This window comes from Opisthocomus hoazin, chromosome 1, assembly GCF_030867145.1.
Source record: "Opisthocomus hoazin isolate bOpiHoa1 chromosome 1, bOpiHoa1.hap1, whole genome shotgun sequence".
Classification (NCBI taxonomy): domain Eukaryota; kingdom Metazoa; phylum Chordata; class Aves; order Opisthocomiformes; family Opisthocomidae; genus Opisthocomus; species Opisthocomus hoazin.
The window spans coordinates 49,165,859-49,191,904 of record NC_134414.1 but is presented as its reverse complement, the minus strand read 5'-3'; the positions used below and the strand labels follow the sequence as shown (position 1 = coordinate 49,191,904).

At 39.0% G+C, this 26,046-nt stretch overlaps 2 protein-coding genes across 4 annotated transcripts; one reads left to right on the top strand and one right to left on the bottom strand.

Annotated features, from left to right (window-relative positions):
• Positions 1–183: 183 nt before the first annotated feature.
• On the bottom strand, positions 184–18,844 carry BORA (BORA aurora kinase A activator). 3 transcript variants are annotated; one of them, XM_075422924.1, is made up of 13 exons: positions 18,768–18,844; positions 17,784–17,954; positions 16,512–16,618; positions 13,945–13,990; positions 12,285–12,366; positions 10,929–10,994; positions 10,114–10,170; positions 8,565–8,782; positions 7,097–7,250; positions 5,591–6,189; positions 5,062–5,193; positions 3,401–3,578; positions 184–373 (listed from the first exon to the last, which is right to left on the bottom strand). In XM_075422924.1, the coding sequence occupies exons 2-13, from the start codon at positions 17,937–17,939 to the stop codon at positions 231–233; spliced, it is 1,938 nt and encodes a 645-aa protein (XP_075279039.1). In that variant the 5' UTR covers positions 17,940–17,954; positions 18,768–18,844; the 3' UTR covers positions 184–230. The 3 variants fall into 3 exon arrangements, with proteins under 3 accessions (XP_075279039.1, XP_075279050.1, XP_075279059.1); XM_075422935.1 differs by having other exon boundaries at positions 18,781–18,803; XM_075422944.1 differs by having other exon boundaries at positions 281–1,605.
• Positions 18,845–19,145: 301 nt separating this feature from the next.
• On the top strand, positions 19,146–25,525 carry MZT1 (mitotic spindle organizing protein 1). Its single transcript, XM_075422895.1, has 3 exons — positions 19,146–19,235; positions 22,937–23,082; positions 24,600–25,525. Exons 1-3 carry the CDS (start codon positions 19,187–19,189, stop codon positions 24,621–24,623), a joined length of 219 nt encoding a protein of 72 aa, XP_075279010.1. The 5' UTR covers positions 19,146–19,186; the 3' UTR covers positions 24,624–25,525.
• The last annotated feature ends 521 nt before the right edge of the window (positions 25,526–26,046 follow it).

Sequence of the window (26,046 nt, the reverse complement as noted above, 5' to 3'; positions counted from 1 at the left end):
CAGCACCATCTATTACAGTAACTGAGCCCTGTTTTTAACTGTAGATACGAGAGCAAAAGCTTGCCGCGCCCCTTGCCGGCTCCCCTTCCCCTGCTCCCCACAGTCCCCACCCACACCACACACACGTACCTGTGCCACAGGCAGGTGCTGCAAGGAAAGCAACACAAAGGATCTAGGTGTGAAGGAGATGTCTTTATTCTGTTTCACTACTCCATTTACAGGTATACATGTTAAAGGACTCTCATTAAAACTACTGAAATTAATGTAAACAATGACCCCTTTTGTGCAAGACGTGCCAACCAATGCATTAGGTACAGCCAGAGAAACAGAGTGGTCAAAGGAGTTCCACAGCAATTTGCACAGTAGGTTTCTTCTACAAAACAATTACATAAACAGAATAAAAAAATATGCATGTTTTCATAAAATAAATAATTCCCATCTGAGGACTATAAAACAGGACAGAAAATACAATTTATTTGGGGGGATCCTTAATTGCTTCTCACATTCACTCATTTCTGCCATGAAGAAAATACTTAAGCAGGTGCAATTAAATATTTTAGTGATTGCCTGTTTATTTGTAAATACTTTGAAAGCCTATGATCATTGAACATATTATAGAGAATCAAAACTTTTAATTAAAAAAAACAAATCTTAGTTATACATATCATGCTGAACAGTTCAGAAATGGACCGTAATTTGGACCAACCTGCTTTTCATCTTCCCCTTTACATCAACATGACTACTACTTCTAGTAATCACACTCGCAAAAATAAATCCTGTCTACAGTCTGGAAACCTGAAATTCACCCTTTCAGTTGATTACTGTTACAGAGAATTATCATGAGACAGAAAAGATGGAAGGCGATAAGTAACATCTGAATTTCAGACAAGCCATGTCTTGCTTTTGAGCTACAAACCTTACAAGCTAAAGCTAAGAACGTTTTGAAGGCACTGTTCAATAAATTCGTTTTCCAGAAGTCCGAGTTCGTTCTCTACTTCAACAAAATTTACCCCCTAACAGTTACCAGTTCAGTGTATTTCCAGCTTTTAGCAGGGCACTGTTTCAAGATCGTGAAATAGATAATTTGGGATGTTGGGTTCAATTACTGTCAATCAGATACGCATCACAGAAATGCTGATTAAATTGCTATGGAAGTAAAAATAATGCATGTCGTGTTTGCTGGTCAGAAATCTAAGGTAATTTTTTTTTAATTATTATTTTTGCAATGTGAGAACTAAAACCAAATGATGCTTTATTGATGGTGTAGATGTTTCCTTTTAAGTATATTTTTCAGAAAGCCTTCACTGACAAGTTATCAATGAAAATATTTCAAGAACTGTTCCATTCATAGAAGGCTGGTGCACAAGTCTCCGGTCTAACTTGCTGCCCTTTAATGCTGTGCGATTCCGCTCACACCTCCCATTTCGACATCTGTGTTGTCAGCTGCCTTCAAACTCAGGCCTGACCAACTGTTTCAGGCCTGGTGGGCCAGCAAGGACTCGTCGGCCACGGTCTGTCTGTTTGGGACCAGCCTGTCTGTGGGCTGGGGAATGGAAGAGGAAGCAGAACTTCCATCCCGTTCCATCCTGGGACTGGATATCCTCGCTACGAAAAGACAGACAGACTACCTCACCCAGAGCACGTACTAGAATGGACTTTTCTTTTTGATTAATCCAACAAAGTTGACTTCAGAGCTCTGCAAACACGGAGCCCTGAAATCTCAGTATTTCCCTTATTTCTTCTTCCCCTCTTAGTCACTAGGGCCAGAAGATTACAGTATGGTTTTCCTCCCCCATTCACATTTATAAATTCCAGAATGTTCTTTTAAACAAATCCAATCACATTTAACTAATGCTGATTTAATTAGGCACAGGGAGTTGAGGGCTTCCAGACCCTCCTCATTCCATTACTTTGTTCATCAGTGGTTTTCTTGAAAGTATTGAGTTTGTTTATATTAATGCTTTTTGCAAGTGGCATGAAAAATTAGTTATATTTCTAAATGCTTATCTAAATATTTCGGTAGCTTCTGTAAGCAGATGTAATAACATTGGGAATTAAACGCGAGAGGGAAGTAGAAGTGTAACGTTTTACTTCAATAGAAGGAAGACTGCACCATTCTCTTAACGATGTAGTGAGACCAATTAACCTTCCTGCACCCCCTTAACGCTCCTTCAAAAAGGCACGAGAGCACCCACTTGGACACAAGTGTTCTAAGGAGACACCGGTGGAGTCAGGTCACCAACTTCAAGATTATTACTCATACAACTACTAGGGTAACAACACTATATTTCATTTTAAAGTAACCAATAGTACATGTTACTTAAGTAGCTAGGAAAGCTAACTGACAGATGTACAGTTTTAAGAGTAAGAACTGCTTGTTTAGGGGAAAGAGATTCTATTTTCCTATTAAGCGATTTCGGTCACCTGTCCTTTTCCTTGATTTCTGTCAAACCACGGAAAAAAATGGTCAAAGAGTCACGCTAAAAGGCTTCTGCTGACATATAGCTTATTTTATTACTAAGAGAATTAAACTTTTTTTTTTAATGGTGGAAAAATATGTAATTTCCATAACTGGGGTGCAATTTTCATGCAGCTGTTCTCAAGGGAAACTTAAAAGGACTAGCCTGGTATTAAAATCAAAGCAAACATTTTTAACCGCTTGCAGTCTACTATAAAACATACAGATATTCCAGGGACCCGTTTCTGGAACTCCACGGTTTTATTCTTTCCTGGTGAAAGTCACAGCTGAGTTTCATCACTGTTACTTCAGACCGACACTGACAGACGGACACCCCACTCCTGTTCCCCCCGCCCTGCTCTCGCCGCACCCCCAGAAGTTCGCTTCTGTCTAGTCCTCGGTACCAGTGCTGGCACTCCTGAAGCCACACTGGAAATCTGATCGGGGGAAAAGCAATCCAAATCAAAACTAATACGCCTTTCCTTTCTCTCTCCCCCAAAAGAAAAATTTCCCTCGTGCCTTTAGGACTTGTGTCTTAAAACGCACGTGTGTGTGCAGCTACATTAGCTCCTACGCAAGTAACCCGAGGTTTGCTCCGACTATCCAAAATATTCCTCTTGGAGCTGAAATTATATCCGACCTTTCAAACAAGCCCCCTCATGGAATCGACCCTAACCACAAAAGGAACACCGTTCTGACAAAACACTACCATTTCTTTGTACCAAGTCTAGCTGCCTTAATTTTCAAAAGGATCGCTTAATGATACCCATAAATTTGCTAATAAGACCTGAAAAATCCCACATTATTTAAAAACTTCCAGACAATTTATTACATATGCATTAAAAAAAGCAAAATAGTATGTATAATCTACGTAAGTGACGTCATACATATAAAAATTTATTAGACAATACAATATAAGCTCTCCATCAGAAAATTACATACCATTTTTGTGAAACCCCTGAATTTGATTTTCATTTTTATGTTTCCAGGCAGAAATGTTGCAAGTTGTATTCTGACCGAATACTGTGCTATGTGTTTTTGCTTTTTGGAAACAGGATTGCTTCTCAGGAGATTTTGCTCTCAGCAACTGATTGTCCTTATGGTTTAAAAGGGAACATTCCTAGGTTAATAAGGAAAAGTTAATTGTAAAACCATTTGCACAAAAATTCCCCAAAAGAAACAAGATCCAAACTTACTATCTGAAAATTTAAAGTTACAATTAGCATCTTGGCCTTGCATCTCTCCCTGTCTGAAATGAAAAAGAAATGAAAGATGACATTTTCTCTGCACAAATCTTGGAGATGCGCTCTCTGCAAGAATCTCTTTTCAGATCACACAAGCTCTGAATGAGCCAGCCTGGATTCTTTCAGCCAGCAAGGTCCATGCTTTCTTCTTTTCGTTCTCTCTGGGTTCTCTGTTGTGAGGGTTGAATGGAGTACTTAATGTCTCCACACTTAAATCCTAATCCAAACTGCAAAGCTGGGTTTAGCTGGGACCTAGCAACTGGAAGACCAGGAGTGGGAGAAGACAGCTGCATGACACTGGTCAGTCCCTAGGACAGGTTTGGCATTAGACAACTCATTCTGATGAATACACCCACATGTATAAAACCATGTCCAGCAGGGTGACTGGGGCAAGACCTCGGAGCAGATGGGTATTTTTAGAAGTTAAAGATAAAATACCCATTTATTCTTCCCGTGAGGGCACAGTTATCCTAATCTTACATGAGCAGAGTTCAAAATTTGGTGTCAATGGTCTACAAGACACCACCAATCCGCTCTTTCCCTCGGCAGAGAAGTGGCTATCAGCATGTCAGGTACACAAGTGAAATCAGGGCTGAATGGGCTTATTTGAGTCCTTTTATAATCTGGTACCACTGGCCAGTACTGTCTCCCCTTCAGGTGGTAAACGACACGAAGCAGTAGACCATAAACTATGAAGCATGTAAGACCGTACAACCATAATTACTGAGAGATGATCTTTGCTCTCTCCTCCAAAGAAACTAGCCTTGCTTTCCATTCTCTGGAAGAAGTCGAACTCCTTCCCATTAGTCACAAGATTAAGAGCTTGGGAGTCTTGCTAGATATTTACTGTGTTTTGTAGTTTGTTTTTAAGATAGGGCATCAAAGGGCTTGTAATCAAAAGACTGTACCCAAGCAGAAAAGTCCCCCACCAGGTCAGCATGCCAGGTATGGTGCAGAAAACTCGAGGCTAGTTTTTTCCCCAAAAATGTGCTTTTCCACATGCACACATTTAAAAACTTAGCAATAAAAAAAATCCAGCAAGAACAAGAAAAATAAGAGACAGACTAAAATACATCAGAAGTCATGAGCAGCCTCGCAACTACCTTCTATGTACATACTTTAGTCTCCTCAAACTACCTTTGCTTGTAATAGAACGCACTAATTTTACTGCCAGCTTACAATAATTGTCCTGCATTTAGTCCTTGTTTTCAATATAGTACTTGAAATGATGCTACATTAACATGCTCTCTATTATCACAAGACAGTTTCCCCCTTCAGGCTCCCTGAAAAGGAATAAAACAGGGAATGGGTGCTTTAGATGGAAAGCCTGTCACTTTTGTATCACAATTTAACTCCTACCTTTGTCTTAAGCAGCTGAGATTTATTCTGAAACGCGTTAGTATTCACATCATTTTCTCTGCAACTGTTTTCAGCCCCCGCAGTATCCATAATGCTGCTTCCACAAGTCTGTGTATTGTAACCACTGTCCACCTGAAATCAAGAAGCAGGGCTTTAAAACTGTACTGCAGTTTATCACCAATAAACCCCTCAGATTCTCACACCTGACATGACTTGCATTCGATTAACAGAACTTAATCCAACAAACCATCAGTTAACAGCAAAAGGAAATTGTGAACAGCTCTGTCAAAATTAGTTTGCATTAAGTTAAAACATATTACTGTACATCATAACACAAAAATATTTTATAATTGCTATGCTGACTCCACCGAGAGAGGCAAAAGGAGGGGGAGGAATAAAAAAAACACAATACAACCTGCATGCCACATCCAGTGAGAGAAAACAATTACAGCCAGAATGGAATACATCCCCAAAGTTAGTACGTTGAGCTCAGTTTTACAGAGAAGCAAAAAAAGATTTTTCTTTTTACCTGAATACTGCTGTTGTCACAAGGAAGTGCGCTGCTTTCTGCGAGAGGTGACATGCACATGCGAGAGTTCTCAATACTGAAAGTAATCCCTGTCATAAAGCTGGTCATTGGTGCATTTCTGTTGCCATCTGTTTCTTTTATCCAAGTGTTTTCCTCTGACACTTCAGCTGCATCGGCCATATCTACAGTGTTGTTCTCCTTTGAGCCTTCTATATCCTGAAATGACGACAACCTTTTATGACAAGCTTCTGAGTGATCTGATGCAATAGACACAGTCGCTACCACGAGATGTGTACCACGTGCAAAAGCATCCCCGTCTTGCTGACATAAATTTATTCCATTATCCATTTCTGGGAACCGAGCTTCAGCTGGAGAAACGTTCTCCTTGTTTTCCTCATCCTCACCACAATTCTCAACTGCAATTGGTATTCTAATGACGGAAGTCTGATACTGGGCAGCTCCTCTGCATGCTCCAAGACTCATAGGAGAACAATTTTTAATTGGAGAACAACCATCTATGTAAGGACTTCTTGTACTTGGGGGTGTCATTCTATTTGAAGAAGGAATATCTGGAGAACGAAATGTAAATTTTCTTTGATCTGTCCACAGAACAGGAGGGGGGAAAAAAAAAAAAAAGAACAAAGTTATCCTCCGAATAATTACAGCCAACTACATAGTTTTTCACTGAGCACTGCCTCCCAGCTCCACAGTAAAAGCAAGTTTTTATCCTATTTCTAAATTTGTTTCCTATGACATTGTTTACTGTATCAGAGGCCTTGCATTTTCAAATGGCAATACCACACGCTGTTCACAGGAAAAACGTGTGAAGGCTGGTTCTGTGGCTTTCTTCCAAAAAAATATAACTACGCAGATTGTATAGGCACCTAAAAAAATTTGGGGTAACAATAAAATTTTGAAGAAAAAATCAAACAAGTGTGAAAATACCTATGTAATCTCCGCATATAACAATGTTGAAATACCACAAGGCTCAGAGCAAAATCGTGTATAAACATGGTGTTAAGTCTTTCCAGGCAATGGATGAAACATGAAATACTGACATTTTCTAGAGAAAAAAGGACACAAAATGCTCATGATTTCTTCACTAGTCAGTTTTATTTCAAATAATCTTTATGATCACATGATTTGAAAACTCAAGCTGAACAGTCTTTGTCCAATTAAAATGCTTCAGGCTGGGCTAAACCAGAATTTTGACCTTAGTTCAGGCTTATGGCTTTAAAACCCCTCCTCAAACCAGATCAATCCTTTACTTTTTTTTCCACTTCTATTAGGTCTCAATTCCTTCTTCTAAAACATCTTCCCTAGCTGATTTTTGCAGGCAGATACACTCTGCTGTTTCGCATCATTAAGATGGTTTACTGCTCAACAGTAAATGTGTCATGTAGGAGGAGACTGCTGCTCTGCCAAGCACATTCCAGTAAGAATGCAGTTTTTATAATCAAAATATGTACATCAAGAAAGAATAACACATATACAATTAAAACATACCTGACAGTGGTGTCTTTCTTATGTGAAAAGCAATTGGTGAAAAAGTAGGAGAACCATTATGCGCAGGAGACCCCTCTGGAAATGTGGGACTGGTTATACTTCCCAGACTATAAGCCCTTGTTCCTCCCTGAATAGGACTTGAGGAAAACTGTCCCTTCAGCAACAAACAAACAAACAACAAAAAAGCATGTTTTGATAACTTAAATTTTGAGTAATATGTATATATAGAAAGTTTTCTAATTAAAAAACTTAATATGGCAGCACTGAGGAAAACTAATGCTGTACAATGACAATCTTTATCATTAGTTTAGCTTAAATATTCCACTTGCAGCTCTTCACTTTGACTTTATGCCTCCACATCAGAAAAGAGCAGTGGACTCAAACTGTCACATGGTACCAACAAAGACTATAATATCCATTATATTTAAGAACTATGAGAAGCCTAAACAGGGAGTTAATGCTATCTGTGTATACAGTCAAGTATTTAATCTCAATTTCTTACTCATAGCAATGCAGAAGAAAGCCAGTCACTATATATATTTTAATGGAATCCATATGATCTGAATTATTTAACTCGGCAGCAGACAAAAGAGAACAACGATTGTGATCTTGCTTAAGAGTATGGTGCAAAAAGAAAAGTCACTTGTAGCAGTATAATTATGTTGTGGGAATTCTTTACTAGGTTACCATAGCGAAGACTTATTTTTTTTGAAGCCACACTCTTGCTATGGTATTTTTTTCCATGCACTTCAGCTGCCAAACAGATGAAATCGTACCACCTAAACCAGTTTAGCTGTGCTATGTCCACCCGGGAATAAGACTCATCTTGCTTAATTTAAAAACCAGGCATTATGTTCTGTGTTCTAATAAATGTCTATTCATCTGAAATCTCTAGTCAATGGAAAAGAAAAAAGAATAGTTAGCACCACATTCAAAGAGCTACAAGTCGTTTCTTCCACCACAAATGAGTTTACGAGCTATAAAGGAAACAACTGTATCACCTGTTCATATCAAGTAGTATTTCAGACAGCAGTTCATGGATTTAAACAAGCCTTTTTTTTGTATACTTGTTTTATGAAAAAAAATGGTTTCAACATGCTTCCAGCAAGTCTCGTCTATGTATCAATTCCTAATTCCTATTCATAAAAGTATAATTCCTTCTATTCAAAAGAATAGCAATGCAATATAATAACTTGATGTTATAAACAGTAATATATTCTTTCAAGACTTTTTTGGTTCACACAATTTTTTTCTCAATTTTGAATTTGAAAAAAAAAAACCACCACATAAATCACCCCACCCTTTGGTCTAACATCTACTCTCTCATAAAGCAGTTGTAGCTTATTAAAAACATGGTTGTTCATCTTATGAAGTCTGTTAGAACACAGAATCATTGCAGCCTGCTTTAAGAACTACTCCTGTGCTGGCAGAGTCATATCCCACCCAGCCCCCAAAACAGGCTACTTACTGAACTGGATGTTTCCAGGGGGCTTGTGCACCGCACTGGAGATATATCAATGGAACAAAGCATGCCAAGCGGCTGACTACCGCATGGACTACGCAGAGAAGTGGACAAACACTCAGATACGCTTCCATTTTCTTCTAAAAACAGCTTTCTTCTGAGTGATGAAGAGCTCAGATTTTCCTGGGACTGATCTGCAAATTCATCAGTTCTAAAATATTCGCCTAGAAACGTGGGGGAGAATTTCCAATAAGACGACAAGAAAAAAAAAAATATCTTCCACTACAGAGACATACATAACTAAATTAAAACATTTAATCCAATTTACCAATATAGCAAGGAATTAATCTAGTCACCTATCTCAAAGGATCACTTGTTATCATTACAAAAAGTTGACTCTTGTCTACTAAGGTTCCACTTCTGCCTATCGTCCTTTAATGCTGACATCTGCATTTAAAAGAAATAAATAAATAAATATTGGCTGGCATCTACTTACTGGTCTTTTCCCCAAATTGTATTATTGTTCACATCTGAGTTGTGAAAAAGGGGTTATTATACTACCCAAGTAAAACTAGACCTTTCTTTCAGGTCTCCTACACACCTTGACAGTCATGGCAATACATCCAAAGACAAACCAGATTCAACTTGAAGTCAAAGCAGTTAGCAGTTTACAGTCAGAAGAGCACACAGATCTTAAAAAACAGAAAAGCACACAGGTCTTAAAAAAGACCCATTAAAATATGCTGAGACTTACCAGATTATTTTAGTTTTTCGCTCTTGCTCTATTCTAATTGGCTATTTCTTACAGAAGAAAGTTTTCATGAATTCACAAACTATGCATTGATGGATGTGTTTGTTAAGACCAAACATGAAAGCAACAGATACGGTGCTGCTTTTCCGCTTTGATTTTGATGACCCACGATCAGCACTGTGAACTTCAATACTGGGATAGCAGCATGCAGCCAAAAACCTCTGAGCTGGCTATACCCACTACTCCCATATTTGAGCTGCAAGAACAGGCCTTTCCAAGCCCCTCACCCAAGAACCTGGCAGGAACTGCTTCATGCAGCAGTTATAATCGGACAGTTAATTTGGACTCTTGTCTCCCCACTCAGTGGTCGTGGCTTTTTTGCGGCCACACAACTTCAAGTCACTGCCATGGCTTCAGTTAAGTTAAAAGGCACAGCATTACAGCATAGCTTTGCTCAAGGCAAGGCTGGGCTATCAGCCCTACGGCCAGAAACCTGCACCTACAACAGCTCTGCTTGGGGGAGGCAGGGTGTGTTGTCTGCTCGCTACCTTTTATGCATTCAGAACTGTTAATCAATTTCCAGTTTTCTCCATACCCCTCCTCTTTTACCTTTATGTCTACTTTCAAATCATATCATTTAAGTCAGATGTCGCACGCAACACAAAGTAACTATTTAGAACACATACTTAAAACTTTTATTCATACATTGTTTTCAATTTTTCGTAAGACAAAAAAACCAGCAAATACAAAAACAAGTTTTCTATTTAGACATTCATAATTAAATTTAGATAGTACATGACATACCTAGTATTTTCTCTAAATTAAAATCCACTGGCAAAGACAGTACTGTCTGACAAGCAGCTGCAATGAATAAAACCAACAAAATTAGCTTGCAGTGACCTTCTACTAAAACTGTAGAAACAAAAATTCACTTTCAAATTGCATTGCAGATGAGCCATTAAAATTACAGTTGCAATAAGGAAAACTGTTAATTAAACCTAGGATTCTAATTTGACAACACTATATGCAGCACACTCGGGGCAAGAGATAAAAAAAAACAAGGGTTGTAACATAAAAGCCTCTAGAGAGGCATTCTTAAATGAGGAGGGAGGTCTCTGAAGAAAGGAAGGATTCAAAAGCAAATGGGAGAAAGATCATCAAAATATCCTGGGGAAAACTACTACCTATTTATCTAAAATGAAATAGTTTAAAAGATGTCTTAAGATTTCTGCTATTTATTTGGCAGAGAAAATAAACAAGGTTCTGTAACCCAAAACGATCAAACACATTAAAGGTTTCATGAAACTGCAATTTACCCATAAACCTGAGGCTTGTATTCACTTTTCAATTCAGAAAAAGTGTACAGAGTTGGAAAAAATGCACTCTACAGTCTACAGAGGACCTCAGTTTTTACATTGTTTCATATTGTTCAGAAGTAATAGAATTAAATTACTCTGAGAAAAGGACAGTAAAATTAATAGCACTGTTCAGTTCAAAACCAATTATTTCTACAGGAATATTAACAAAAAAAAATTCCCTTTTGAAATTAAATAGTCATTAAAAATGGGTTATTTCGCTTCAGAGGAAGCCTGTAATTTCAGACATTGCCTTTTACCCACCATTGCTTTTCCCAGTCTGCAAAGCTAGCTGTCTTCCAATTGGAGAAATGTTATTTATATTTATAGCTGTAAAACAGACAAGAACTTTAAGCATGCATCGCATACAGAGTTTTGAAACCTAGCAGCAGTAAGTTAGAATATTTAATATGACTTTTTAAATTTAATTAACTATTTAATTACTATTACTAAATTATTTAATACTAAATACTAATACTAAATAAAAATAACTAAACAAAATCTTTGCATCAAAGTTTTAAAGATACTAGAAAGGAGTACTGACAGAAGGTTACCATTACAGCTGATCAAGAGAATTTCAGTTCCTGTCTATTCAAAAAGAACCTTAAGACTAGCAGCAACTTTGCCCAAATCCTGCAGCCTCCTCTACATTACAGAGATCTAAAACAAACCCAGTTTACGCTTAGCCAAACAGGCTGTGTTCAAGTAAAACACATTTCAAGAAGATCATGCAGTCTGACTTGAAGACAAAAATGAAGAATCTACCACTCCACCCTTTTTATACAGCTAAGGAACACATTAGACCATTTTCTTTCATCACTCACTTTCCCAGGCCTAGGACCATGGCCCTGCCCAAGAAGTCAAGATCTTGCAACTGACAACTGAAAATACACTATCCACAAGCTGCATCTCCTTGATAAAAAAATTTTAACAGTTTAGCATCTTCCAAATATTGCAAAAATCCCCAAACACTTATTTAAGAATTGCCTACCAAACAATACCGAATGCAAACAATACTTTATAGCTGACATTCCATTTACTATGTATTGTTGGTTATATATAAACTTTAATAACAGCAGCATTAATAATGAAATCTAATAATGGCATATACAAAATAAACTTTGAAAACCCACAAACCTATGTGCAGTGACAGTGAGCTAGAAGGACACTAATGGGACAACAGGAATTGCCATAGCAAGTAAGGGTAGAAGAATACGGAATTCGGTTTCCCATATACTTATATTGGCAGAAAAGAAGTCAGAGTAAGTCAGATGTGTAGATGTCAGAAGAAAAGAGCAAAGTAAAAGACTTGGCTGTTACCAGTATTGACGCAGCAAAGTTGTGAGTGTAAATTAAACTGGACGAAGACAGGTTACTAAAGAAAAAAAGATTTAAGAACAGGAACCAAAAATAACAAAAAGGAAAAGTGATGTAAGATTCTAGATTAATAAATGATTTTAAACAAAGAAAGCACTTGAAGAGAACATTAAAAAAAAATCTATCAGTTGTGCCATCTTGTATTATTGGTTCTTAAAATTTAAATTGAAGTTGAAAAAAAATATGTTTGATAATTTCTCCAAAAGCTACATAATTTTGGGTGGACACACAAAAACAACTTACATTTAGTTGAATTAAACTGAGAAACTTGCTTGCCTTCATGTTCAGTCCAAGGAGAAGGAACTATGAGTCTTTTTGTGAAAAACTAGAGTAGAATAGAAACAAACCATCTTAGCACTTTTAAAAATTGGAGACTCTCAACTTCAATTTAGATTAGTACCCTGAACAAGAAAAAATTAAGTCATACCTTTGGCTACTCACAGATCTGTATTTTAAGAATTTTAACTCTTCCTTCCCCAAAGGAAGTTGTCTGTATAGTTGTCCCTTATACCCAAAATATATTTCATTATTTCAGGCCCAGAGAGGTTAAAGAAAAAACAATTTGATTTGAAGAAGATCCTCATGTTCTTTACGACACATACCACCTCAGATCTTTCAAGTCTGCAGGGTGAAAACTTTACAAAAGTTTCATTTAACACTACTCATTTTAAAATCTGAATTGTCTCTACCATACTTATTGCACAGTAGTTTAATATAATTCTCTTCAAATTTTCAGTTTGTTTAATTGTTGCATTTTAACAATTAAGCTATTTCGCAGGTGTGCTAAAGAAGACACTGTCGTAACAGTAAAAGAAGTGGACAATGGAGGGTTTTTAGCAATATTATTGGTGTATTTGGCTAAAATGGTTAGCAGTGAAACATTTATGAGTACTGGCACTTCAGTCTTTCTTTGAACCAAAAATTCTATCTGCTGTCACAGTTGCGCTCTAGAACTCCCTGATGCTTAGGAGATGAACATTATTACATAGCTGCAAGAAATATAAGGCAAATCCTGTTCTCACAATAAAAGCAAGACTCGAAGCAAATGATAAAAGCTCAGCTGGAAACACCCAACTATTAAAGGCATAATTTTTATCAGAGACTTGGTTTCAAGCTGTTCAGCTGCATAATCCATATGCCTGACAAAGAAGAAATACGCTTTTTAAAGGGGATTTTGAACAACAGAGTATCTTAGCTGCAGGTCAACTACACAGCACCTTTATGGAATCATAAACCATATTTTTTGTTTATAGAGGCAGAAACTGGTAACAGCATGATACAATATAAAAAGGTCAATAACACTAAGGAAGACTTGCCTATCAGAGCGTCTTTTTTTTTTTAATTGAATTAACATTGAAGATTTCTGTAGTGAAGATTTGAAACACTCTTCCATCTCTGCTAGACAAATGGATAGTAGAAAATAAAATGAAAAATGGATGGAAAGAATTACAAGCTACTAGAAGAAAGTCTTGCCTCCAACTAAGCAGATTTTGGAAGAAACAAAAAAATCACGAACGTTCTGCTATATTTTTAAAAATGCAATAAAAGAAACTAAGCTACCTAACACTAACAGTTACTGTAAAACTCCAAATAATCATTATTTTTAACCTTAAATTAAGTATTTATAAGAGTTATCTTACACCTACGTTGCTACTAGTCGGGCAACATGAAAGGAACAAAATCTGCCGTTTTGACCTACAGGTGTGTGAAAGAAAATGGCAAGAAAAAGACCACGTGGATTCCAGCTACAACTGCAAGGGATGAGGACGTAAAATTACTTTCTTACTGACCAGTAGAATATAATAGGCTTCTGGGTTTTGAAAACCTGTAACAGACATGGATCTTTTTTGTAGGTACATAGGTAAAACAAATCAATACTTGATAGCATAGAAAGTTTTATTACCTCCTCAATGGCTTTTTGCCTCCTGTCTTCTGTCTCCTTATCAATTCTAAGTAACAAATGAAAAATAACTCAATTCAAAACCATCACGTAAGTAGAAAAAAAAAGTCAAGTCCAACCACATAATCTTTTACAGATACTAAAGAGAAACATTATAAATTAAATTGCATTAAAACCTAAATCTTGTTATGTTTTTACTGTTGTATGTAATGATCTCATACTATAAATGCAGAAATATAAATGCACTTCTCAGTTACTTCAGTTCATTTGAAAAAGATCTGTACCACTTGTAAGTACATATTTGCAAATCTTCTATTTACTCCTTGTATCAGTAAGTATTTTATCTGGACAAAAACTCAATCATAACTGATCTTCCAAAATAATCCATCTAGTTATGTTGAACTTGTATGAATAGATTTTACTATTAAAGGTGCCATGAGATTAGGCTTACAAAGAATCTCACTACAAAATCAAGCAGAAAAAAACCCTGAGCTGTAAGAAACAAAAGGGCAGCAGAAGATACTCATGGAACGTTTGTGTACCCAAATTCCTGACACAGCCCACTTTCCCAGCAGAGAGTTCCCCCTTTCAAATAGCTAGTCTGCCATATTTTGTTCAGTTCAGGATACAATATTGCATTTCAGTTTGGCTCAAATAGCACAGTCTTTTACACAGCTTTTAACCTAGTTTAAAAAAAAAATATTGTAGTTACATCAGCCATCTTCAGATGAAGTGTGAGATTCTACATTTACACTTCCTTTAACAGTCACATTCAAGTCTCACTTTGTTACTACTATGCAGCTTCTAAGCTTGAGAAAAATTTCAGAATGACTATTGATCATCATCTTAGCTGAATCACGTAATATTTTCATACACAGTTAGTATACCTGAATTACCCTTGAATAATTTTAGAAATCAGTCAGATAACAGACATTATTAGCTACACAAACACATGTAGATGCACCTAATACATCCACAAGCTTTCCCTCGTGGCCCTCTGATGCTAATCAGACTTTGAATAGATCCGCAATACTTCGACACGCCATCTTCAACTACGTCAGCCTAGATGATGCTAAAGTGACAGTTCTATAAAGACACTTGCACAAAATTCAGTTACTGTACCAAAAAAATAAGCATACTATCATTGTATATGTATGCATAGTGGATCATGAGTAATAAGCATCTTTGCAAGTCAGATTCCAAAGGAGAAAGAGGGGATGTGGGAAAACAGCTCTCACTAAAAATGCTGGTTAGTGCAGAAGAGGATGTTTTTTCATCAGCGTGTAACTCCAAGAAAATAACAAAGTGAAAATGTCATAGGTATTTAACAAGAATAAAACCAAGTCAGTCTCGTATGCAATCTCAGGCAACAGAGCACTTGCAGATGTGACACACAGTGAGCAAGACACAGTACAGATTTTTTTAATACTTAACATCTAATAGCATAGCATCCAATTTAGAAACAAGAGATGGCAGATTTACACTAGGTATAAGGAAGAAATTTTTTACGATAAGGGTGGTGAAACACTGGAACAGGTTGCTCAGAGAGGCAGTGGGGGTCCCATCCCTGGAAACATTCAAGGCCAGGTTGGACAGGGCTCTGAGCAACCTGGTCTAGTTGAAGATGTCCCTGTTCAGTGCAGGGGGGTTGGGCTAGATGGTCTCTAAAGGTCCCTTCCAACCCAAAGCATTCTATGATTCTATGACTATTCAGAGGACTCTTCTCATAAACAGCCCTCTGTCTGTGTTTCATTTCGCTAACAGGACCTGAAAGTCCTATAGGTGTAAACAGGATGGAGGACTGTTTTATTATTCTATTACTGCGGTGCTTCATGCCATGAGGTGCAATCTTCTGTGCGAGTTTGTACCTGAGAAATGTATGGGAGTGTCTACAGGAACCACCATAGTGGCCTTCCCTTGACATGCTGTTCTGCACTATGAGTGTGTAAGATGAGCTGTGAATACCAAGCCTGTTTTACTTACTCATTTGTTTTCCGCATGGAAGTTATTTTCAGAGAAAGGAAAATGTCAAGAACAAGATCCCCAAATTATTTCAAGTAACTAGCAGTCTCCTCCTCCTCCAAGACAGCAAGCTTATTGGTCTTCTCTCCTTCACATTAAATCCAATCTATACCTTTCAAAAAGGGTACTGGCTCACCTAGCTAGCTTTCCTAGTTCTACCCTGCTGCAGGAGTCAGAAATGCCAAAGGAGCCTACGCTTCACAGGTCTCAGTATGGAACACTGAGAAGATAAATTGTGTTGTGACAAGGAGCAGGAGAGGTAGCTTGGTAACAATCACTAGCAAGACATTTTCTTGCTTCCATTGATTGCTTTTATCTGGCTGGCTTCCAAACTGCAATCAGAGAGGATCAGCAGTTCTTAACATTAAAAAAAAAGTGACACAGAGGCAGCCTTATCTAAATATTATACCCACATCAGGGACACATAAAAATCTGTCAGAAGATTTGAATAAAAGTCTTTAATGCTGTGTTGAAATGTCAATAGAGCAAAAGAACAGTGTTCTAGTATTCAAGCTAACTTAACTGCATGAAAACAGATGGTAAGTTACCTAGCATGACTCAAATACATTGCTTGGCGTCGAACATCCTCCGAGTCAATTTCCACAGGATTTATTAGAGCAAGCTGATCAATAGACCATCTAAATTTTCCTGGTGTCTAAAAAAAGAAATGGGACATCTTAATGCTTGCTAGTCTAAAAAAATAAAAATAAAACCACAGGACATATCTGAATGCAACAAGGCAATCATAACTTCCATATAGTTTCTGTCAAAGACAATAAAAAGAGTTTCTATTTAAATGATCTACTTTAAAAAAAAAAAAGAGTAAGTCAACCAGGCTTCTTTATCCTGGTAGTGCTATTATAATGATTTACAAGCTAATATAAAGCAGAAGGTTTTAGTAATATTATAATTATAGCAGAAAGACTAATAATTACAAACTGAGGTGTCAATTTCTTCTCAATTTCTGAGGACAGATCTACTAAAGATACAGAATTGGGGTAAAATTTAGTTGCTTCTAGATTGCCACAATCAAAATTGCGGTTCCATGCAAACCAAGTGTCCGTATCTAACTCACGTTATCCAAATAACAGAGCACCCTTCCTTTCACCTCACATTTCCGTGACGACTTTGGAGTTGCAACCCCATATGCATCCCGCAAAATCTCCCTCATAATGCCATGCATAGCGCACAACAAAACCCACTTCAGAAATAAAGCAGCTTCACCCCTTTATTTAACACTTAATTACAAAATACTGCTCAAATATCTGTTTCAAAAATGATCTACCAAGTGAGTCTTTTTAGTTTCATTAGCACAGCAACATCTCTGTTTGTCAGAAAATAATTCCAAGTGCAAACCAGAATGTAATTTGCAACTAAAAAATGCTACGTATACATAAAATCATTAACTTGATATTGTGAACATGCAAACAGCTCACAACAGAAGTGCAATTAAGTTTTACTTGCATCCAGCCTGCTTAGTTATAAGTAGGAAGTGGTTTTTTTCCACTTTAAGTGGGACAAGAGCACCACATCCAACCACTGTCCTTTATCTACTTTCAACTGCTTTTGTCACTTAGTGGGTGTATGCCAATCTACTGATACACCTGATATCTAAAGAAAAAAAAACATGAAGGTAGGAAGACTAATTGACAATGTTAGTATTAAAAACAGCATACAGCTGTAATCAGAAGAAATACTCAATGCCACCAAAATTCTTTGTCTTAGTAGATATGTCAAAGCACGCTAAATAAAATACACTTTTTAATGCATTTCAAAAATTAGCACTACATCTGTATAGACAACTAAAGACTAGATCTTACAGATGAGGATTTTGTTGATTTAAAGACCAAAGGACTGGAGACAATCTGCTCCTGAAGAGTATAATAATCACTGGGACTTTCAAACGGATTCAGGACTGTGACTCGTCCTGGAGTTTCTGGTGTTATCTGCATTTTAGCTTCTTTCGAATCACCCATAACACTAAGCTACACCTGGAAGAGAGGGAGAAGAAAAATGAAGGCGGGGAGGGGGGCGGGGGGGGGGGGGGGGGGAGAGAGAAAAAAAAGGAAATTATCATTTTGACTTTCTAGGGCCATCCTGAAGGTTTTGGGAAGAGACTGTCAATCATTTTTAAGGAGCCAGAAACATTTAAAAGACTAAGAAAAACAAAGTTAGCTTTGGCTTGGACCTACTGACATGTGAAGCTGATAAATAAGGCTGATACGAAGAAGTAAAAATACATTGAACCTGTGAAAACGAGACAAGAACGGACAGTGAAAAGGCCACTTAAAACAAAATAAATTAACAAGCAACAACCAAAAAAGCCACCAGAAGAAACAAAACGGCGACGAAGCCAAATCTACCCGCGGAGAGCAGCTGAGACCCCAAACGCGGGCACTGCAGGGCTTCGGGACAGCCGCCTCCCCCCCGGTGCCAGCCAGCCCCGCGTTACCCAGTGGCTGAACGGCGAGCCGGAGGCGGGGCGCCGGGAAGGGGCTGCCGGCCAGCCGCAGGCGGGCAGCGAGCCCCGGGCGGCGGGAAGCCCTCGGGAAGGACTCGCTCCCCTCCCCGAGGCCAGTCCCAGCCCTCGAGGGGCTCCGGGACCCGCTACCTCTCCCTCACGGCCTCCCCCCTCCGTCAGGCCGTGCCCCGACGGCTGCCCGGCCTAGGGCGGCGAAGGGGACGGGAGCCGCGGGGACATACCGCGCTCGGCAGCCCCCTTCCCCTTCCCCCTCTCGCTCCCCCCCCTCCCGAGGCGGTATCCCCGAGGCTCGACGCCAGGCCGGTGCCCGCGCAGCAGCTACCTGCCGCCGTTACCGGGACGCCGCCGCGCCCGCTCATGCTCGCCTCAGCTCACACCTCCCGCCTCCGCCGCGCCGGGCGGCTCTTTAACTAGCCCCGCCCCCTCGCGGGCGAAGCCCAATCACCACGCGATGTCCCGGCTGCCAGGCCAATGGCGGAGCTGCCCCCCGCTCTCGAACGGGCCAATCGCCAGGGGAGCCGCTGCACAAATTCGAACGAAATCCCGCCCTTTTCCTTCCTGCTGTTAAGAGAGCGGGTTCCGTTCGGGGTGTCACGTGGGGCGGGCGGGCCGGGAGTTTTTGAAGGACGTTGGTGGGGGGCAATGGGGAGGGGGGGAAATGAGGGGAGCGGGGGGGGGGCCTCGTTCCACTTCCGGGTGAGAGGGGGGGCGGGTGACGGGTGACAGCAACGCCGGGTCGCCATGGCGAGCAACGCCGCCAGCCTCAACGCGGTGCGGGAGACGATGGACGGTGGGTAGTGGAGGCGGGGAGGGGGGGGGGGGTGGGACTTGGATCGGGCTCTCCGAGGGGACCTTGCCCCGGTGCTCCTGGGTTGGGAGCCCCGGAGCCGGCTCTTCGCTACCGCCGGCGCCGCCCCTGTGGAGAGGGTCGCGGCCTGCAGCTGCCTGCGGGTTTAGGGCATAGCGGTGCTGGCTTCTTTGGGCCTCGTGTGGCCCTTCCTGGGGTTTTTAATGAGCTGTTAGGCTTTTAATTTAGAATAACGTTATTTTTAAGTATCAACGTACAATATGTAACATTTAAACATATGCATTTGCTGCTCTTTACTGATTATTTGAAATGATCGATGCGGAGTACATAACCTGGCTCTGTGCGTCTTGGGTTTAAAGTGGTGGGAAGGACCGGCCCTGTGGTGCTGCAAGTGGCAGCACCTGAACTGGTCTGAACCCCAGCGTCTTGTTCCTGCGGATGGCTCGTGTCAGAAAACCAAACTGGGTTACCGAAGAAATGACCACAGTTAAAAAGTTCTGAGCAGGGCAGTCAGTGTTACAGAATCAGAGTAGTTTCTGATACAAAAAAAGGTGCCCGTTTGGGATGGGGAAGGTGAGAGGAGTGGCACTGGGAGCAGTGGGGAATATTGCAGAGACTTACAAGCCATAAGAAGCATGAGCAGGGTGACTAAAGATCAGTTGTTCGCTTTCTGTTTCAGCCTGGCTGTGAGGAGTCGAAGCTGGCAGGTTCAGGTGTTTCTTAGCAATGTGTAGTGTGAAACTCAGGGATTCCATGGAATGACTACGCCAAAAGCTCTCATGGATTTCAGGCAGAGTGGAAAGTTGCCAAGAGTCATAGAATGCTTCAGGTTGGAAGGGACTTTTAGAGGTCTTCTAGCCCACCGATCCTGCAGTGAGCAGGGACGTCTTCAACTAGACCAGATCACTCAGAGCCCCGTCCAACCTGGCCTTGAAGGTTTCCAGGGATGCTACCTCCACTGCCTGTCTGGGCAACCTGTTCCAGTGTTTCACCACCCTCACTGTAAATAATTTCTTCCTTATATCCAGTCAAATAAATCCCCCGAGGGTTGTTAAATATGAAGACTTTCTCTAGAAATGCCCTCATGAGAGGCTAGAGACTGTGTCCAGGGGGGCACTGCTTTGCGCTTGTTCTTTCCTCACAGTCTTCCCTTGTGTTGTAGTTACGGCTGCTGTTACGTAGTGATTCCTTAGTGAAGACCTTCATGAGTTGGACTGGTGTAAAAATTAGTGCTTCAGCTGCTGATCTGCCCACTCTGACCTGCTGCTGGGGCCAAGGCAGGGCTAGCAGGGTTGCTCTGGCTGTTGTGACACTTCAAGAGGATGAGACTGTTCTCTGCAGATGGAGAGAGATTTGTTTGGGAAGGACGGTGGTACTAAGTTCCTGTAGCTGTGCTTGACACCTACCCTCTCTCCACTCCCATAGGAGTGTTTTAGATGGGAGGGATGATATGTAGATTTAAGGACAAAGTAATGGACAAAGACAAAGGCAAAAGGACAAAGGGTTAAGGACAAAGACAATGCTATGGAAAGTGTACTAGCCTTCAGGTTTAGGAGCCCCGGCTGCCCGTGTAATAATGTGTATGTTTTATTTAGGATAGACATTAATAATTTAATCTTTCTGAATTCAGCTGTTTTTAGAAGAAAACAGATTTCTATTAACTTAAAAATACAATTGATCTTTAAAGATTTACTTAAAAAGAATCATAGAAACGTCCTTATGTTTGAACTGTCACTACACTCAATAAATCGTTTGGGGTTTTTTTTCTGTTCAAAATAGCACTAATCTTTGACATTTCCTTTATAAGAGTATTTATGTAAAGTGCTTTGGTGAAGTAACTGAGAAAGTAAAACACTATGATAGCTGTGTCCATGTAATTAGATTTTTCTTGATGAGGGCCCATCATAATGAGTAGAAAAATATTTGCAGGATAATTTTTTTAGGCCTTTTTAAATAGAACATAAAATCTGTGTTGTGTCTTAACTTACTGCACAAGAAACAGGCACCTGATGGAAGTGAATGAGTTGGTATTAATAAAAGTGTTTTTTTAGTAGTTTCGGAAAGTAAAATGCTTAATCTAGTGTGTCAGAGGTAAATATTTAGGAGCTATTCTCTGCAGAATTGTTGTTAGGAGCTCAGATTTTTTGTGACGAAGCTGCTACATCTCTGCCAAAGATGCTGTCTCAACACCTGAAGATATTTTCTGTTGGAAACCGATGACCACAACTCTTGGTGACGTAGGAAATTGGAACTTACCTGTAGTTACATTTACTGCGCTGCCTTCAGATACATTACATGCTTAGTAGATTTCATGATAAACTTTAAATGATTAAAGAGAGAATTGTTTATTTCTGGAAAGTCAGTCTGTCTTGGTTCTGTAGCTCTTACTATTCAATGGCATTTTACTGCAAACGTGTCAATTTGCTGTTGCCTTATCTGGCCGTAGAAGATGCTGTCATGTGGACAGGGCACGTGTGTAGTGCGCTTGGAAGGGTTTGCTTTCAAGTCGATGGGAAGAGGAAAGCCTTGTCATGGCGAAGGAAGCTTCCTGTGTGGCTGGTAGCTAGGGCTTTGGTCTGACAGACTGCTGTCTTGCCTTAAACTCGTGGCTGTTCTTCATCCAGCCTAACTGTGTGGCCTTCACGAGTATTACCACACTTGGAGGGTTTTTTTCATAGCATCTGACATTTCGCTGTGACTTCAGTGGGATTGACTGGATGCGTTAGGCCTTTCATGGCTTGGCCTGGGTGAGTGTGACTGAGGCTGTGCTGCGGTATGTCTTTGGTGTATACCAGAGTAGAATATTTTTATAGCTGTCGAGTGGACAGTAGTCACTTGCCATGCTGGTTTTACATGGTAAGAAAGACCTTCTACTTCACTTTCTCCTAGTTTGGGGGAGGTTTGGTTACAGAAACACCTGTGGATAACATCTGTTCAAAATCAACCTGTATTGCTAGAGGCTTAGCATCAGCATGGAGATTACCATAACAACCAGAAATAAAATCTCAGTGAGTTGTTCTGCTACATATATAACAAGCTGTTTATGAGAATCCAAGAAAAGGGGCCTTCTAGGGAAGGCTTGGAAGCAGAGAGAGGGAGAGATCTTTGCTTCTGCACAAAGCTGGCAGGGGATATCCTACCAATGGTTTCATGCTGAAATGTGGTCTTGCTCTTGATTCGGGTCATGTAAAAATTGAATAGTATTGCTTATCTGTAAACCAATGTTAGTGTTAGACCTAAAGCTAGGTTTAGTTGTTGAAGGTGGTGGCTGGAAAACTGCTGACATTCTCTGTAAAAAGCTTTAAGAATGTGCTTGCAGTCATTTTAGTACGACTTTGTCAGTATCTGGAGTTCAAAAGCATGGATTATTTTTATAGCCTACCTTTTACGTAACTGGCAAGCATGTTAATTCTTGAATTCTTCACTTATTTTTTATTTTTCAAAACCCATTATATAGCATTAAGTCTGCTGAACCAGAGAAGCATGGTATTTCTGTTAGAAGCTGTGGCTTCTAGCTTATGCTGGAAAGCTAAATGTGAATGCTGTTGCTGAGGTTCAGATTGCAAGAGCTTTCCACATCTGCCATGTTTACAGACTGCTGTAGAAATGAAATGTCGATGAATAACATTTTTGATCATTGAAACTTCGTAGAGACTAAAGTGCTTTCATTTTTTCTGTTGTAGTTTTGTTTGAGATTTCAAGAATATTAAACACTGGCTTGGATATGGAGACGTTGTCTATTTGTGTGCGACTTTGTGAACAGGGGATAAATCCAGAAGCATTGTCATCTGTTATTAAAGAACTGCGTAAGGCTACAGAAGCTCTGAAGGTAATGCTTTTGCTTAAAAAGCTTATAAATTTGTTTTTAAGAGTCAGATGTATGTTTAACTTGCTACACTTCAATTTGTAAATTGTACTTTAATATGACTAATTTTTAAATCAAGGAAATGAACTGTTCCATAGAAAAGGCAATGAATACAACTGAATGGAACATGAAGCAAAAAATGGTGTGAATAAAATCTTTTCAGAAATAGATTAACTTGTTTGAAGGGGGGAAAAAAAACCCCAACAACCAAAACCCGCAGACTGAGCATTTGTAGCCACCATTTGCCCCCTTATCTGCATCATATCACAAATAGATTGCTCTCCTTTAACCCATATGATCTCAATTCTACAACCTCAAGCCTAATGGGATGCAGCAGTACTTGTAAACAGGTACATGCAGTTGCTAATGTAGTCTTCACATATTGCATTTACCACATTCACCTGTGCTTTGGATCTCTCCAAACACAAACAAGAGAGGATTTCATGGTGGGTGTGTGTGTGTATAGGGCTTTTCATAATTTAACATTTACCTGTTTAGCTAGTGGAGAGAGTAACTGTGGTTTAAAACAAAACAAAAAATCTTCGCTTGCATTTTAAAGGATTTTAATTCTTTACTGTCTACCTAAACATCATGATTTCTTTTCCACTGTATCTTGTATTTGTTTATTTCTGGGGAGGTGGAGGGGAAACCTGTATCTAGCCTGCCTATCTCTGTTCTGGAAGACAGCATTCTGAATCTTAGAAAATTCACCTTACAGATTTTTGACTAGATGGATGCTAGTCAGGGCTATTTTTCACCGGTGCTAAAATGTTTTATTTTATTGTTAACATTTTTCTATACTCATGCATATTTTACATTTGTGTACATGCTTAAATGTGTGCATACGTATATGTTTAACTATGTGTATATAAGTAATTGAGGGCTGGTTTACTTCTTCCTTTGCTGTTACTGGTTTATCATTCCCGTGCTATCCTTTGCCTGTCTGGCTTTAAATCTACCAATGTCAGTCTCCCAACGACTGTACCTTGTTGGTTGGGTTGAGTTATTCAGTAATAAAAATATATACTGGTGACCTTGATCAAATAATTGGCAGCATGATTTGTGCAGTTATGATTAGTGTAATTCTTCTAAGTTTTATGTCAATTTGTCTGTGTGAGTAGGAATAGTCATTACTACAAAATGTATGAAGTAGTAAACTCCAAAGGAAAAAAAATTAATGCATTTGAACACTTCTTGAAAGCATTAGGGTGAAAGGTACAGGATACAAGCTGCTCAGATACAGGATGTGCAATTTAACACAATCAGTAATGGCTGTGTTAATAAAGGCTAATGGCAACTGATAGCATTATTTAAAAAAAAAAAGACGTTTGCATTAGAGAGCAACACTACCCCTTTTATAATTTTCATAAGTAGCTTATTTTTAGACTTTTAAGTTCTCTAGGTAAATTAAAATAGTTAAGATTTAAGCCACATGGTGTCTACTTTTGGTGACTTACAGTAAATGTTTCTTCTGTTTCTAGGCTGCTGAAAATATGACAGGCTGATATGGGAGAAGATTTCTGTGAGAAGAATGCCAAGTTAGTTAACAGAGGGTTTGAAGATTGCCACTATTCAGGAAAAAAGTGAAATAAGTGTGCGTGCGAAGGTTTCAGAGTATTTCTGTAATCTTCTTGAAAAGGATGATGTATAGAATAGTTTTGAAAAGTTTTTTTAATATGATAAGTTAATGAATAATTTAATTACATCATATTTTTCTGAACTGCTTTTGAGTGTAGTGCAATTGCTCTTCTTTGGCATCTAGTAGCTTTTAAACCATGTCAGATACTGCACACTTGCTGAACTTACTAGTGTGTAGTAACAAATATTCGTATAATGAGTATAGCTTGTTAATGCATCCCTTAAAAGTGTTAATATATCCTGGTTTTTACCTCTTGCTTTGATAAAAAAACTGTATGTACAATTTCAGTTTTGCTATGTGGACCAGATAGGAATGAAGCCCATCCTGACTTTATTTTAACTGGAGTAAGGGTAGCGATTTAACTCTCGGTCTGAAAGTAAGAAATAAAGCACTTTTGATAATGTAGATAATGAATTGTCCTTTTGATTAAAATTGCTGGAAAAAGTGTTTTTAACTTGGATAGCAAAGGATCTTCAGTTATCCATGCAGAAATATATGTAAGTTTAAATTTTACATTATTTTACAGAGTTCAGATGCTACAGTTCTTACATTTGTTTTGTCTACTAGACCTAAAAATATTAAAGCTATATTGTTACTTTCAAGTCAAAGCATATATGAGAAGCATCGGATTTGGTTGATGGGAATCAGTGAGTCTTAAATTGTCATTTGATATAGGAATGTCTTCTTGTTCAGCACAAAGAATCTTCAGTGATGCCAAAAGAAGTGTTTGTTACTTTCCAGTAAATATCTTTGCATCCAGCAATTCTACTTAATGGTCTCTTGTGTATTCTTCATCAGCTGCTGTTTAAGCTTTTTCAGTCTTTTTGTTAGCGTGGTTTTATGGTGTAGTGCTAATGGGACCTGAAGTAACCTCCAAGGTTAATAGGGTGGAGCACATCTGAAAATTGATCTGGATCTTAGTTAAGCCAAACTTCATATTCGTGCAGAGAAAAAAAGTTCTTTCTACTTTAAGAGTTTACATCGTATGCACTCTAGGTCATAGCTCTACAAAAAGTGATGAAGAAGGCTAAATACTTCATATTGCTGGCAGAGAGAATAGAAGAATATTTATATTACACTGAATTGTTACCATTATTTCCAGTTATCCTGGCCAAAAAAATCATTCCAGGAGGATGTTGTGAGCTTCTGAATAACCAAGACTGGGGGACTTTTGAGTGGTATCAGTTTTCTTACTCATATGAACACTTAATATCCATTGTACATTGGTGTTGTAACTTCAGATTTACAACTTTTGAATGCCAGGTGTAATGTTTTCAAAAAACATTAAG